The sequence below is a fragment of the Heterocephalus glaber genome, unplaced genomic scaffold (assembly GCF_053883595.1).
Source record: "Heterocephalus glaber isolate CG9 unplaced genomic scaffold, H.glaber_assembly_v1.0 deba00001538, whole genome shotgun sequence".
Lineage (NCBI taxonomy): Eukaryota > Metazoa > Chordata > Mammalia > Rodentia > Bathyergidae > Heterocephalus > Heterocephalus glaber.
In genome coordinates this window covers 25,497,417-25,511,085 of record NW_028258333.1, presented here as the reverse complement: position 1 = coordinate 25,511,085, position 13,669 = coordinate 25,497,417, and the positions used below count along the sequence as shown (strand labels likewise).

Genomic DNA, 13,669 nt, shown 5'->3' with positions numbered 1-13,669 from the left:
ACCACACCTGGCTTCTATTCTCTATTAAACAAATAATTTTCTAGAAATAAAGAACAATGTGGGGGCCAGGGATTTAGCTCAGTGGTTTCGCCGCCTGCTACACAAGTGCAAGGACCTGAGTTCAATCCCCGGTACCAAAAAAAAAAAAAAAAAAAGAACAATGTGGGATTTCTTTTCTTTAAATACAGTACAGTTTTTGTTCCACAACAGTTATTTGATGTCTATTTCTCTTATTCTAAGATTTTTCTAAATATGTATCTTAAATTTGTCTAAATAGTAGCCATTCTCCAAGACAATTAATTGTAAACTACATGAACTGCAAACATGTACAGATAAAACTTAAAAAATCTTAAAAACTTGTCTAAGTAAAAACTAAAGCACAAGTTTTCTCTTTCCATCCCCAAAATAACCCTTTAAAATTCCATACCCATGAATTTGAAGGATCTTAATCATGTTTCCTGGCACAGGAGAGCCATTTTGTTTTATATGTGTCTAATGTATTCACCATATTTAGCTGAAGTCTAAGCTGTTAATTCTACATAGGATTCCTAATTTTAAACCCAAAATTATTTCATGAAGGCAAAACACAAAGCCCACAGTCAATAGACAGTCAATAAAATACCTGAAATTTTGAGAAAACATAACAAGAAATCTTGGAGCAACATTATCAAATATAATCTTTACTTAGAAATAAAAGAATGGGTTTTTTTCTGTTTCAGTTACATACCACCCACTCTGATTTTGGATTATTCAAATTAGTGATCCTTCACACTCTAGTCATTTCTGTCCTATCCACCATTCTTTCAAAGGTGTGTGTTTGTGTATATATGTATATTTAGAAGTCATAGATCAGAAAGTAATAAACACAAAGGTCTTTTTCTGTTGCAACTAAATGCCACCTAATCTTGACTTTAGATCACTTCTACTAATAAGCTCTTATTGTATAGTTTAAATGAATGTTCCTCTCTTATTCACCATTCTCCTGCTTGGGAATATATAATACATATGAGGAAATATGGTCATATTCCAATGACTTCTGTAGATTTGGGCTCTGTCTTTTATCCTTCAATTCAAATAAACAGTTTTGAGCCAGAGTTATGAGTGCCTTAAGGACTATAAAATATTGAGTCCATTTAATTTACTCTAGTGCAACATTTGCTCAGACCTCAGAACAAATCTGAAAACATTGGTCTAATGGCTGTGGGGAAAATAAGGTAACTAAGTGACTTGACTCTTGACGTCTTTTGCCAACACTGGGGTTCAAAAACTCCCAAATTGATGGACAGAAACTAGGACTTAATGGAAAATGGAGGATGAGAAAGGAACAATGGTCAACAGATTAATTAATCTTTTTTAAGCCTCTGGGCTATAGCCTGTTTATACCTCTCCTATGAAAATGAATTGATGGGCCAGGGATTTAGCTCAGTGGCACTGCACCTGCCTCGCAAGCACAAGGTCCTGAGTTCTATACCTGGTACCAAAAATAAATAAATCAATTTAATTAAATTACTAAAAAAGAATTAATGTCTGGGTTCATATTAGTCTGATTATAATTCTACTTTCATTTTCTTTCCAGTTTCCCTTCTCCTCCTAAACAATTGGGTAAGTAATAAAAACTAATTACGTATTTTATATCTTTGTTTTTTATATATGGAATAGTAGGAAGCATTGAATATAGTCACAATATCTGTAAAGTCTTGACTCTGAAAATAGTAAATTTTGTCACCTTAAGCAGGTAACTTCAATTTGGATGGCCACAATTGGTGACAATAAAACAGTGGGTCGAGAAAAATAAAACAGGAGGATTGCTTTAAACTATTCTCCCAGAAGCCTCTACAGAGTTAGGGATAAATATGAAGGGATACACACCAACATTCCCCTCGTCCCCTGCCCAGTTTGTCCATGGAATGTAGGACTCTTCATAAAAATATCTAAAAGCATACCATATTATATGCCATCAAGGTCCTTCTGTATCTACTTTTTAAAGCTGTATAATTTATATTGTATTTAGACATTTTTAAATATGTTTCCTCTTTGTACAATTTAATCATTTTTTTATCCATGTTGAGACACACCTTGGAAAAAAATGTTAAATTGTTTGAACAAAATGTTATTTCCCAAGAATATTTATGGGCTTTTGAAGAGTTTATAGATGTATTAAAAAAGCAAGCCAACAGAGAGATAACTCATTCTTTCAAACTCAATCTGCCTTAAAATTTTCTTTGCAGCTATAAATTTATTAATTCAGTATCTGCTGGTACACTCATATCTTAATCTGTAATATTCAAAAGTCTTTGTAAAAATGGCCCCATAAAGAGTAGGCATAAATTGAAAAAATGTAATCAATTCCATTTAAAATGTTAGTTTTTTGTTTGTTCATTAATGTTGTTCTCAACTGTATTTTAAATGCATGTTCATGGGATAGTAAATTTTACCCTTCTGAAAATCAATGATATATTTTAAAGTATCTATTATGAGTTTTTCATATAGTTGTGCAAGTTTTATTCTGTAATATTAACTTGAATACATACACACAGAAGCTGAAACACAGTTTTGAGGTGTTTTTTTTGTTTTGAATGCTGGGGATCAAACCTTGGATCCTATGCATACTAGGCAAGTGTTCTACCACTGAACTACATCTTCAGTTCTGTGATAATCATTCCCTAGATTGTTTTATTTTTTGCTTTTTTTGAGACAAGGCCTTGCTATTTAGTTTAGACCAGCACTGAACTCTCTGTGTAAACCCAACCTAGCCTTCAGCTCATGATCCTCCTGCCTCAGCTTCCCATGTTGAGACTACAGGCATGGACCACAATGCTCAGCCATTTCTTAGAAGTTTTACAATTTCTTCAACTCATCTCTTTAGTTTAATTTGCTGTGGAGCAGCTTAGGTGCAGAGCAAAAGCATTCCTCCTGACTTTAACAAAAGTTTAGAAAAAAGAAAAATATCTACAGATTGGCAAGGTCACTGAACCAATTAAGGTCATGGCAACTTTTCTACCAATCTTTAATATTCTTTCTTTTGGTAGAAGTGGGAGAAGAAGTGTATGATGATGTGGATGCCTCTGATTTCCCTGCCCTGCCAGCAGAGATGAGGTAATTGACATGCTTTCATTACAGTGGACTGAAAATGAGATTGTTCAAGACAATTTCAACAGAGTGAAAACCTGAAGGCGCCCAAGTCTTCTATGAGCAATCATACTGGCTTTGTCCTTTCTAAAACGGTACTGCTTTCAGATCCCCGCTCTGACTTCAGGGCTAGGTTTGTGAGCAGCCCTCCTCCCCCTTCTCTCTCCCCAGTCGCCCATTCCCTCCAGCCCCTCCCCGCCTCCGACCCCTGCTTCTGCGGTTCTGCCCCTTGTCTCCTGATCAGCGGCTGCTTCGTGACTCACTGATGTCTGTGTTCGATTATTTGCTCATTCACTGGGAAAACATATTTGAGATCCTGGTCATAAACCGTCTAGATGATTCATCTCCTGCCTTGTTTGTTTTTTACTCTTCTCCCAAACCTTTTTTTGTCTTGAATGTACCTCTTTATGTCCCATCTCAGTCCTCGCCCTTCTTGTTCAAGCCCTCCTTTTCCTCCACCAAATTATTTCCTTTACAGCAAAATAAAAAAGGATTTGTTGTTTAAAAGGAGTTTAAGCAACAGTATGTCCCCTTTTCACAAAAGCATAAATCTCAAACATTCCATTCAAAGATCTTTTTTAAAAAAGCCAATGATAAAAGTGAGCTTCTTTACCTTACCTGAGGTTTCAATTTAATTTTAAGCTAAATAGTATGAAACTTTGTTAAGATCATTTAATACAAAAGGACCACATTCTGAAAATTCTTTTGATAGAACACACAATGGTAAGGTGCTTTCTCTTTTTCAAATAAATATGTGAGATGATTTGATACATACGGTGTATAAGCAAAGACACCCATTTCAAGAAAAAAATGTTGAATGAAAAAGATGCCATATTTGATTAAAGGAAGAAAGTAATATAAATGGACACAAGCAGCGTCTTCTGAGCTGTACTGGTAAGAACACATGACAGAACTTGAAATATTTATTTTTTACCAGTATTGTTAAACTAATTTTACCAGACTACAGGCAGTATCAGGATCAAAGAACCGAAAGGAAAATGTACTGTCATCCACAGATGAAGATCAAGTTCAATAGCCAAAACAAACAAGACAGATGAAAAGAGAATCATTCTTTTTCAATTCTCTGTGAAAAGAAAATCTAACCTGCGGTAACATGTTCATCTTCCTCCACATGGGGAAGTCATTCCTATCACTGATAGTTTTTAATGCATTTTTCTGTTTTGTATTACTGTAGAAATTCCACCACATTCCCTAATCCATTTCCCCAGGAACCCAAAGTCACACACACACCGGCCCTTGTCTAACAGCAAAGCAATCTCCAGCTGATTAAACCTTATCTGATATGGACTGTTTTCTTACCCATTGCTTATTTTCAGAGTTTAAAACAATTTTACATTTTTTAACATAGCATTCAATTTTTAAATAAATTATTTTTAAAGCTAGCTTGTGGGGCATTTTAACAGAGCTTATTGGATCCAGCAGTTCCACCAATGTCCAGAGTATGGCAACAGGATTCTGTACTAGTTCTTTCCACAGTGAAGGATCTAAAGGCAAAGAATCAAAAATTTAGAATCAAACCTTTTAAATAAATAATTTACAAACAAAACTTCATCTTAGATTATCTAAATAAAAATTTAATATCAGTGTTTAAATATTTTACTATTCAACAAATATTCCAGTTTTTTAAATTCTCTTTTACAGAGATTCTCAGCCCTTTCCTAGCATCCATATTTAACACTAGCAAATGGATCTCAACCTGGGCTACAAATTCGTGTCACCTGGAGATGTTTAAAATATGTATATGTCAGTACCTGGATCCCACTCAGACTAATTAAATTAGAATTTAAAATTAATTTAAACTAATATAAATTAAATTAGAATTTCTAAGAACTGGGCAAAGGCACTGCTATGTTTTAAAAGCTCCCAGGTGACTGGGGCATGACTAGGCTGGATAATCAGTGTCTTAGGTTTATCTACTTCTGTTATCATAACTGGATTTGTTACAGGGCATATAGAAGAAATATAGTAGATTTCTATGCTTGGGTCCTAGGGTATTTTTGAACACATGAAATCCATTAAATGGTCAAAACACTTAAAAATGTCTTTCTCCCATACATACACATGCATTCAAATGGACAATTTAATAAAGTGGTTAAGATAAAGATTGAACATTCATCATCTTTGTTAAGAAGCTTCTTGATGTAATACCTAAAAATTTTAATTTTACCTAAAACTTTTTTATTAATCAACATTTACTGCCCCTCCCCCACGAATCCATTGATTTATTCATTTATTGGTGCTGGGAATCAAGCCAGGGCCTCATGTATACTAAACAAGAGCTCTCCCAGTGAGCTGCACCTCCAGCCCCCGTGGGTCATTTTAGGTTAATATGAAAATATTAGCAAATAGACCAATTTAATAAGTCATAAAAATCAGTTTTTAACATTCTTTTTGAGCCTTTTCTGTGACATTAACCATGTCAATTATCTAAGAACCATTTAAAATATAAGAGTTTCAAGTACAAGTTGAATCACATGAAACCACTGGTATGCAAACATGTTTCAACTATTACTCAGTGATTTTATATTGTTCAAATTAAGAATCACATCTCCATTTTAACTAGTAATCTACATTCACTTGAAGAATCTCTTCTGTGTTATAAGATATCATTATTTATTACAATAAATATTAATGGTTTCTATGAAAAAATTAAAAGCAAAAGCAAACAAGAATTTAATACTATGAATTGATTCTCTGTTATAGTCTACTCTTTTGTATTTTTTTAACAAAGTGCTATTTTATGTGTGTTCTGCCACCCTAGTTATGGAAGCAGCACTGGAAAAGCCAAGACAGAAGATAAAGATCCTAAGAAACCAAAAAAACAAGGAAAAGAAGAAAAAGACCTCAGGAAAAAATTTAAAGTAAGTCATATTTGCTATCATACAAAGTTCAAAGCACTAACAAAAGAAATCTGACTTTTAAATAACAAAATAAAAGTGTAATTGCATCATAACTCCTTTATCTTCGATTTTTTTCAAAATTTATTTATTTAAATTATTCCTATAACAAATTAAGCAAGCTATCATAACACAATCTATATACTATCACAATCTAAATTTAGATATTATTTGAAACTTGATAAGAAGGCAATTTAAAAATACTTGTTATATGATGTTGGGGAGGTAATAAGTGACTCCTTGCCCCCTCCAAATTGTCTTTAATATTCTTATGTTGTATTTTGAAAACACTGAACTATTTATTTAATAAAGATCATCTTAATAAATTTGTTAGGGAATGAGTTATATAGTAATATACATAAACTGATAACTTATATGTATTTATTTTTCCAGTATGATGGTGAAATTAGAGTTCTATATTCAACCAAAGTTTCATCTTCCTTAACTTCTAAAAAGTGGGGGACTAGAGATCTACAGATAAGGCCTGGTGAATCTCTTGAAGTTATACAAAACACAGATGATACAAAAGTTCTCTGCAGGAATGAAGAAGGAAAATGTAAGTCGCTGCTTATGCTCTACCCAAATGGCACTCCAGAATTTAAACAGCCAAACAAGTTTTAGAGACCACCCTGTTTCTACTAACTTGTTTTGGTTAATGCTTTGTGAGTTGCACAAAATATAAAGAAACTAGAAATGGTGCTTAGAGATAAAACTCTGGGAATCAGATGGAATATGTGGCTATAATTTCTTCCCTGGCATGTTCATGTATACACTAAAATGAGCACTGTGCCAAGGCAGTGAGTGACTCTTGCTCTGTCCTGGTTGTGAAATTATATAAGATATTTCAAATCTAAAATTTACAGTTTTCCTATCTTACAAATTCACTTGTTTTCATTTCATCTTTGGACGCACTTATTGCAACGTACTATTCCAAATAAGTACAAGACAGTCCCTGTCTTTATCAGCTAATAAAGATGACAGATGGAAATGCTTTTGTCAAATTTTAAAAGGAAACATTTAAAATTCAGGGAAGGGTAACTCAAAACTAGGTTGTCCTATATTTGAAATTGGATAGCCAGCATGGCTGCCCCATATCAATTTGGTTAATCTGTGTGGAAAACATGGTTTCTGCATTTAATTTTCATGGGGCGGAAAGTGACTCAGGAACAGGAACTGAAATGGAGTTTCAAGAATAAAATGAGTGATTCAAGGATGGATAAAATGAATTTAAAGTTACCAGAAATAGGTGTGATTGGCTTTTCAATGAACAACATGGAATATTGATATAAAAATACAAAGGGCAGGAGCAGGAACAGTGTAATATTAAGATCTGATGCTCACTGAAGATAATGTAGAGATAGGGCCACTGGAAACCAAAAAAAAGAAAGAAAGAAAAAAGAAAAAAAATTCAATCTAGCATTAGTGGGAATCCACCCTAGAAATAGCCTTGCATGTAGAGAAAAAAAAAAAACCTATGGGCATTAAGATGTCAATATATTAAAAGTTCAAAACTTTTAAATGATTAAATATCATGTTGAATATACCCAACTGAATATTTCAAATGATTGTGATAATAATATTGTGACACATATTTCATAACATACTTATGGGATAATAAGAAGCTTACTTAGTAAGGAGTAAAATTTTTAGCCATGTTTAAAAAATCATGCAAATAAAAGAAACTAAACTAAAAGAACTTATACCAAAATATTAATTGTGACTGGTGAGGATGATGAGTCTAAATGACATTTTGTTTCTTCTGTTTTCCAAATTATTTCACGCATTCCACAACAGAATTGTCCTAGTAATTTGTCATGTGGGCTCCTCTCCAGTGTACAAGCTCCAAACACATCTTTCCACAGTATGGTAAAAGAAAATCTTGCCATGATATTCCAAGGACCTCTGTCCTTAGCACAGATTCTTTCTAAAGCAATGCTCCACTAGCCTCAAAGTACCTACACATCCATGGAGATCTTGAGAATGCAGATTCTAATTAAGCAGGTCTAGAGTGAGCCCTGACACTGCATTCACCAACCTCCGAGGTAACTGGTGCTGCAGATGCATGGGACAGACTGAAAAAAGAATGCAAATTACTCAACAGATATGTATGGACATAGATGTGCAGGAATAAATATAGCATCAGTAATACAAATACAGAAAATAGACTCTTATCTTCCCAGGAACAAGTGGATCCTAAGAGTGAGAGAAAGCAGTAATTTTACTGTCTGATAGTACCTACTATTATTTTCTATATGGACAGCAATAGTTGTAAGTATTATTACGAATACCGGAGAGCTCCTGTCCTCTTAGAAGTTATTTTTGTAAAATGACAGTAGAAACATTTCATAAACTTCTGGTAGATTACAGTCAGAAATTTCATATATCTTTTTTTCTCTCCAGGTATAGTAGCAGTGTACTTTATGATTTCTAAATTCACTGATAACTACTTCAACTCTTAGATGATTTGGGAATCTATGCAGACTAGAAAGCAGGTGAATAATTATAATGCTTCTACATCTGGTTTTTTTTTCATTCATTAAGTTTATTGCTACATTTTAGATATACAATATGATAACATTCATCATTGGGAAATTGTACCTTTACATGATGTATCTTGGTTCTTATTTTTTTCCCCATTCCCCTGCCCTCCCTTTAACCCCTCCACCCCTCCCTATTTACAAAGACTTTGTTTCCATTTTTTTTCCTTTTCTCATATTTCTTCCTTTCCCTTCTTTCTTTTCCCCTACCCCTGCCACTTCCCCTTCTCCTTTTGACCTTTTCTTCCTATTTCACATTATCTATTATGCCTTTTGAACCTTATTTACACTTTCAGTTTCTCACACCAGAAAAACTATTCCATATATACACATGTGCCCTATTTATTTCACTTAAGAGTATGGCCTCAATGTACATCCATTTAGCTATAAATGTCTCTAGTTTCTCATTCTTTATGACTGAGTAGTACTCCATTTTATTAAAAAACAAACAAACAAACAAACAAAAAACCACATCATCTTTATCCAGTCTCCAGTTGATGGGCAATTAAGCTGTTGCAAAGTTTTAGTTATTACAAACTGTGCAGCTATAAACATGGGTGCCCATACATCATTGTGGTATGATTCTTTTAGTTCTTTTGGGAAGACACACAGCAAGGGAATAGCTGGTTCAAATGGGACTTCTTATCCTAGTTTTGGAGGTATCTGCATACTAACTTCCACAGCAGTTGAACCAGTCTACACTCTCATCAGCAGTGGAGAAGGGTTCCTTTTTCCTCACAACCCTGCCACCATTTGTTATTGGTTGATTTCTTGATAGTAGCCATTCTTTCTGGAGTGAGGTGGAATCTCAGCATTTTTTTCATTTGTATCTCTCAAATGACCAGTGGTTTTGGACATTTTTTTTCATATGTTTATCTGCTGTTTCTACATCTTTGTCTGAGAAATGTCTGTTCATCTCAGATGCCCATTTTTGTTCTTTTTTTTTTTTGGTACCAGGGATTGAACTAGGGTCCTTGCACTTGTGCAGCAGGTGGTGAAACCACTGAGCTAAATCCCCAGCCCTCAGATGCCCATTTTTGGATTGGGTCTTTAAATTTGGAAGGTCTGATCTTTTTAAGTTCTTAATAAATTCTAGATAGTAGATCTTTGTCTGAAAACAACTGGTAGAATTTTTTCCCACATTGTGGGTTGTCTCTTCACTCTATTGTTGGTTTCTGTTGCTGTACAGAAGCTTTTTAATAAGATGAGATCCCAGTTGTTGATTCTTTGTGCTAATTCACATGTGACTCAGATTTTGTTCTTGAAATCTTTTTCTATGCCAACGTCTTCAAGAGTTCTACCTAACCTTTCTTCCAGCTGGTTTAGTGTTTCTGTTTTAATATTTAGATCTTTGATCCATTTCAATTTTAGTTTAGTGTATGGTGAGAGATATACATCTAGTTTTAATCTTTGGCAAGTTGAAATCCAGTTTTTCCAGCACCATTTATTAAAGAGGCTATCTTTCCTCCAGTGAGGGTGTTTGGCTCCTTTGTCAAAGATGAGGTGGCCAAGTATGTCTGGCGTTGTTTCTGCATCTTCTAATCTGTTCCACCGATTCTTGGTTCTGTTTCTTTGCTGGTACCACGTTGATTTTATCACACTAGCTTTGTAGTATAGTTTCAAGTCAGGGATTGTGATACCCCCGACCTTGTCTTTGGGCTGGACTTTGTCTTGACTTCCTCACTTCAAAAGCCACTCTGGAAAATAGCAGTAAGCAAAAATGAGTCAAAGAAGGGAAAGCAGTCCATAAAGCCTTTTTATCAAAAATGTTACCACTTGGATAATTAGAGCCTAATACTGCCAGGAAACTCAGCATCATGTTATCCTATCAAGTGGGGAAAAAATTGGGTTACTTATCCACCAATAGGTTAAACCCTATTTCTGGGCAATTGGGAAGTTATTTGGGATGCTCTGCAAGCTAACAGAGAGTTGTGAAAGCCAGAGAAAAGCCATCCATTAAAACAACACCAAAAAAAACCCTTTTAAATCCTAGTGCTGTCATTTAAAATTTGGATCAATAGGTACTTAAGTGGTGAGGGAGGGATACTATGTATATCTGCTATTACCTTGCAAACTAAGCATTATCCCAAAGTTTACTTATCATATCGGTTTAATTTCACTTCGATTTTTTCAAACTTCCTGCTTCCCTTAATGTTTTCAAACCTCCTGTTTATTTCTTCCTTGGTCTGCATCTTTGATCATACTCACCGCACAATCTGATAAAGAACCTGGGCCTTCACACTGAGCTATATTCCTAGCCCTTTCTTTCTTTTTCTTTTTATTTTAAGACAGGATCTCACTAAGTCATTAAATTACCCAGGTTGAGCTCAAACTTATGATCCTACTGCTTCAACCTTCCAAAGTAGTGAGATTACGGCTGTGTGCCACCATGCTCAGAACCTTGATTATTCTTGATTTCCTTACTTTCTAATCCAGTCCTCACACATTTCTTGAGGATTTTGGATGACTGTTTTACGGATTTAACTCTCTCACCTAGAAAACTGCAATAGCCTTTTAATGGTGTGTCTGTCTGTATCCTTACTCTCAAGACCAATCCACTCACCACACTGTTAACCAAATATTTTTAAAAACACAAGTCGTTAGGCTAACATATAAAATCCTTTATGATCTAGACTCACTTTTCTTGAGTGTAATTTCCTGTCTACAACTGGTCCCCCATAAATACAAACTGCATTCTTCTCATTCCCTGAATAAATTGTGCTAGTTCATCTGGTTGTGCTGTTTTCCTTGACTAGGAATGCCCACAATTGTCTATTAAAAACAACTAAATTATCATCTAAAATTAGAAATCCTTTCTCTCAGATACCCCATGACTATCTATCTCTTCCCAACTCTTCCATGATGTTATTTTTGCTGCTGTAATTGTCCTTATGGTTTTACCAGTTTTTGCTGCTGTAATTGTCCTTATGGTTTTACCAGTTTATTATTCCTACTAGAATCTAAGCTAAATGTAATGTTTTCAACATTGTGTTGCCCCACAGTGTTCAGTACCTTGCATCTTGAATGGGGCTTGCTAGTTCAAAAGTAACAATTTGGAAATGCTATATGGATATCCAGACGTAAGTCAGAACATTTAGACACTCAAAATAAGTCTATTAAATAGTTCAGCTGGTTAGCAGACAAAAGTTCTCTGTCTTAGCCTTAGTAGTATGGTTAGTTTATATAACATTGAGGAGCTTCTAAATCTTTCAGTTCCTTATTTCCACATCTTCTGATTAGTAACAAAGGCATCTGCATTCTAGCATCATGGTGACTAATGTTTTTGTTGCCCTTCATTCCTCTTAAATCCACCAAAAAAAGAAAAGCAACCTAAGGTTGGTAATGCTAGAAACTAGGGAATAAAGCATGAATGGTAATCCCTTTACCACTGTACAGTGGAGCACAAGCCACTTTTATAGACATTATTGCATTTGATCAAATCTCACTCACTTGTGGAAGCAAGAAGTGTGTAGGTGTTAGGATCTTAATATATTTCTGACACATTTCCAAATTTTTAAATTTCTAGCTAATATCTGCACATATTTCCCAACTCTATGTCTCATAAGCTGTGAGTTTTCCCACCTTCTGATGCTGGAGAAAACTTATATACAAAAAGTCTGGAATGCAACAGGAGCTAAGTTATTTGTGGCCAAAATGTTCCCTATTTATTTTGGGCATCAAACAAAAAGGGACTTTCAAGGTGCTTTAGATCTCCACAAATCCAGTTGAACATTTCTTAAAAGTAAATATTTTCTTAATTTTAAAACAACACACGTTCACTGAAGAAAGAAAAATTTTAACTCAGAAATTTAAAAAATTACTGTGATATCCAGCTCCAGAAACTAGAGAGAGAGAAGAAAGGGAAACTATTTTTATAAGACTAAGCTAATAATTCATATTCAGTGTTATATATACCACATTCTTTTTTTCAATTATTTTATTACCATTTCCTTTGAAGCTGGACATTGTTTCATCTACTTAGATAAATCTGTACAATATGATTTTATTGTTTATAAACTGCATGAGGAAGAATCGGGTAGGTTTGAATATATTTATTTCAGAATATAAAACATAGGAATTATTGAGGAAATAACTGTCATTTTTATTAAGTAAAAAAATTGAAAATATTAGAATAAAGAAAATTGCTATTTTCACAGGATTATTTTCCATTTCCTTGGTAACTTTATATTCATAATATCCTTCTAAAAGGTGACTCATTAGTCCTGAAACATATCTGTACTATAGCAAACAAATATTTTGAGAAGAAATTAGCTGGCACATGGAGGGGGTAGTTTTCTAACAAGCTCTACCCTCCCACACATATTTCCAGACATCGATTTCAAGTCACAATGTTATGAATGTGAGGTTTCCAAATAATAATTCTATATGCTATTTGAGAATCCCTCGTGTACCAGTAATCAAATGTTATAGAGCTAACTGAACGCAGCAGACTTTCTATAAAGTTTTTTATATGTTCTATTTACATTTGCTATGATGAATGTACATGTAACACATGAGCAAAGAGAATATTTTCCTACTGCAAAAAAATATTTCTAGGAAATATAATGGAGAGATTATATTAGAAATTCATGACAAGTCACTTACTTGAAATTGTCATGAATCATGCTTTTAACAAAATGAATTTTACCAGAGATTCTTAAAGGTACTTGATAGCAAGATGTATGCTATATTAAAAGTCATTAATCCCATAAAAATGCTATAGTAGCAATTTTATAGCTAGTGAGCCCTAAATTATCACATCATTGGGAAACTGAAATATAGCAGCACATTACCATCCCACACCCATCTCCTGGATACATTTTTCTTAAATAATATTCACAGTCACTGATGCTTATGTGTCACACATACACAGACACACACACACACATACATGCACACACAGACTAACAATAACAGAATCATCAGCAGAATAGAAAGCTATTCCTCAGAACCTTGAAGATGAAAGATATAGGAAGGAATGTTGTCAGGGTTTGAGGTCTAAGAGGACAAGTACTTTAGAATTAATTCATGAAGCTGAAGTAATAAAACTATATATCATGAATTACAAACTTTGATCATATAAAG

The 13,669-nt window shown here is 34.1% G+C and overlaps 1 protein-coding gene across 1 annotated transcript in view; it reads left to right on the top strand.

The window, feature by feature from the left end:
* Nucleotides 1-13,669, top strand: part of Fyb1 (FYN binding protein 1) — a 173,385-nt gene that overhangs the window by 140,289 nt on the left and 19,427 nt on the right. The window contains exons 13-16 of the mRNA XM_087189325.1: nucleotides 1,577-1,602; nucleotides 3,030-3,096; nucleotides 5,912-6,011; nucleotides 6,441-6,603. Coding sequence (XP_087045451.1) covers nucleotides 1,577-1,602; nucleotides 3,030-3,096; nucleotides 5,912-6,011; nucleotides 6,441-6,603 — 356 coding nt within the window. The remainder of the gene's footprint in view (nucleotides 1-1,576; nucleotides 1,603-3,029; nucleotides 3,097-5,911; nucleotides 6,012-6,440; nucleotides 6,604-13,669) is intronic.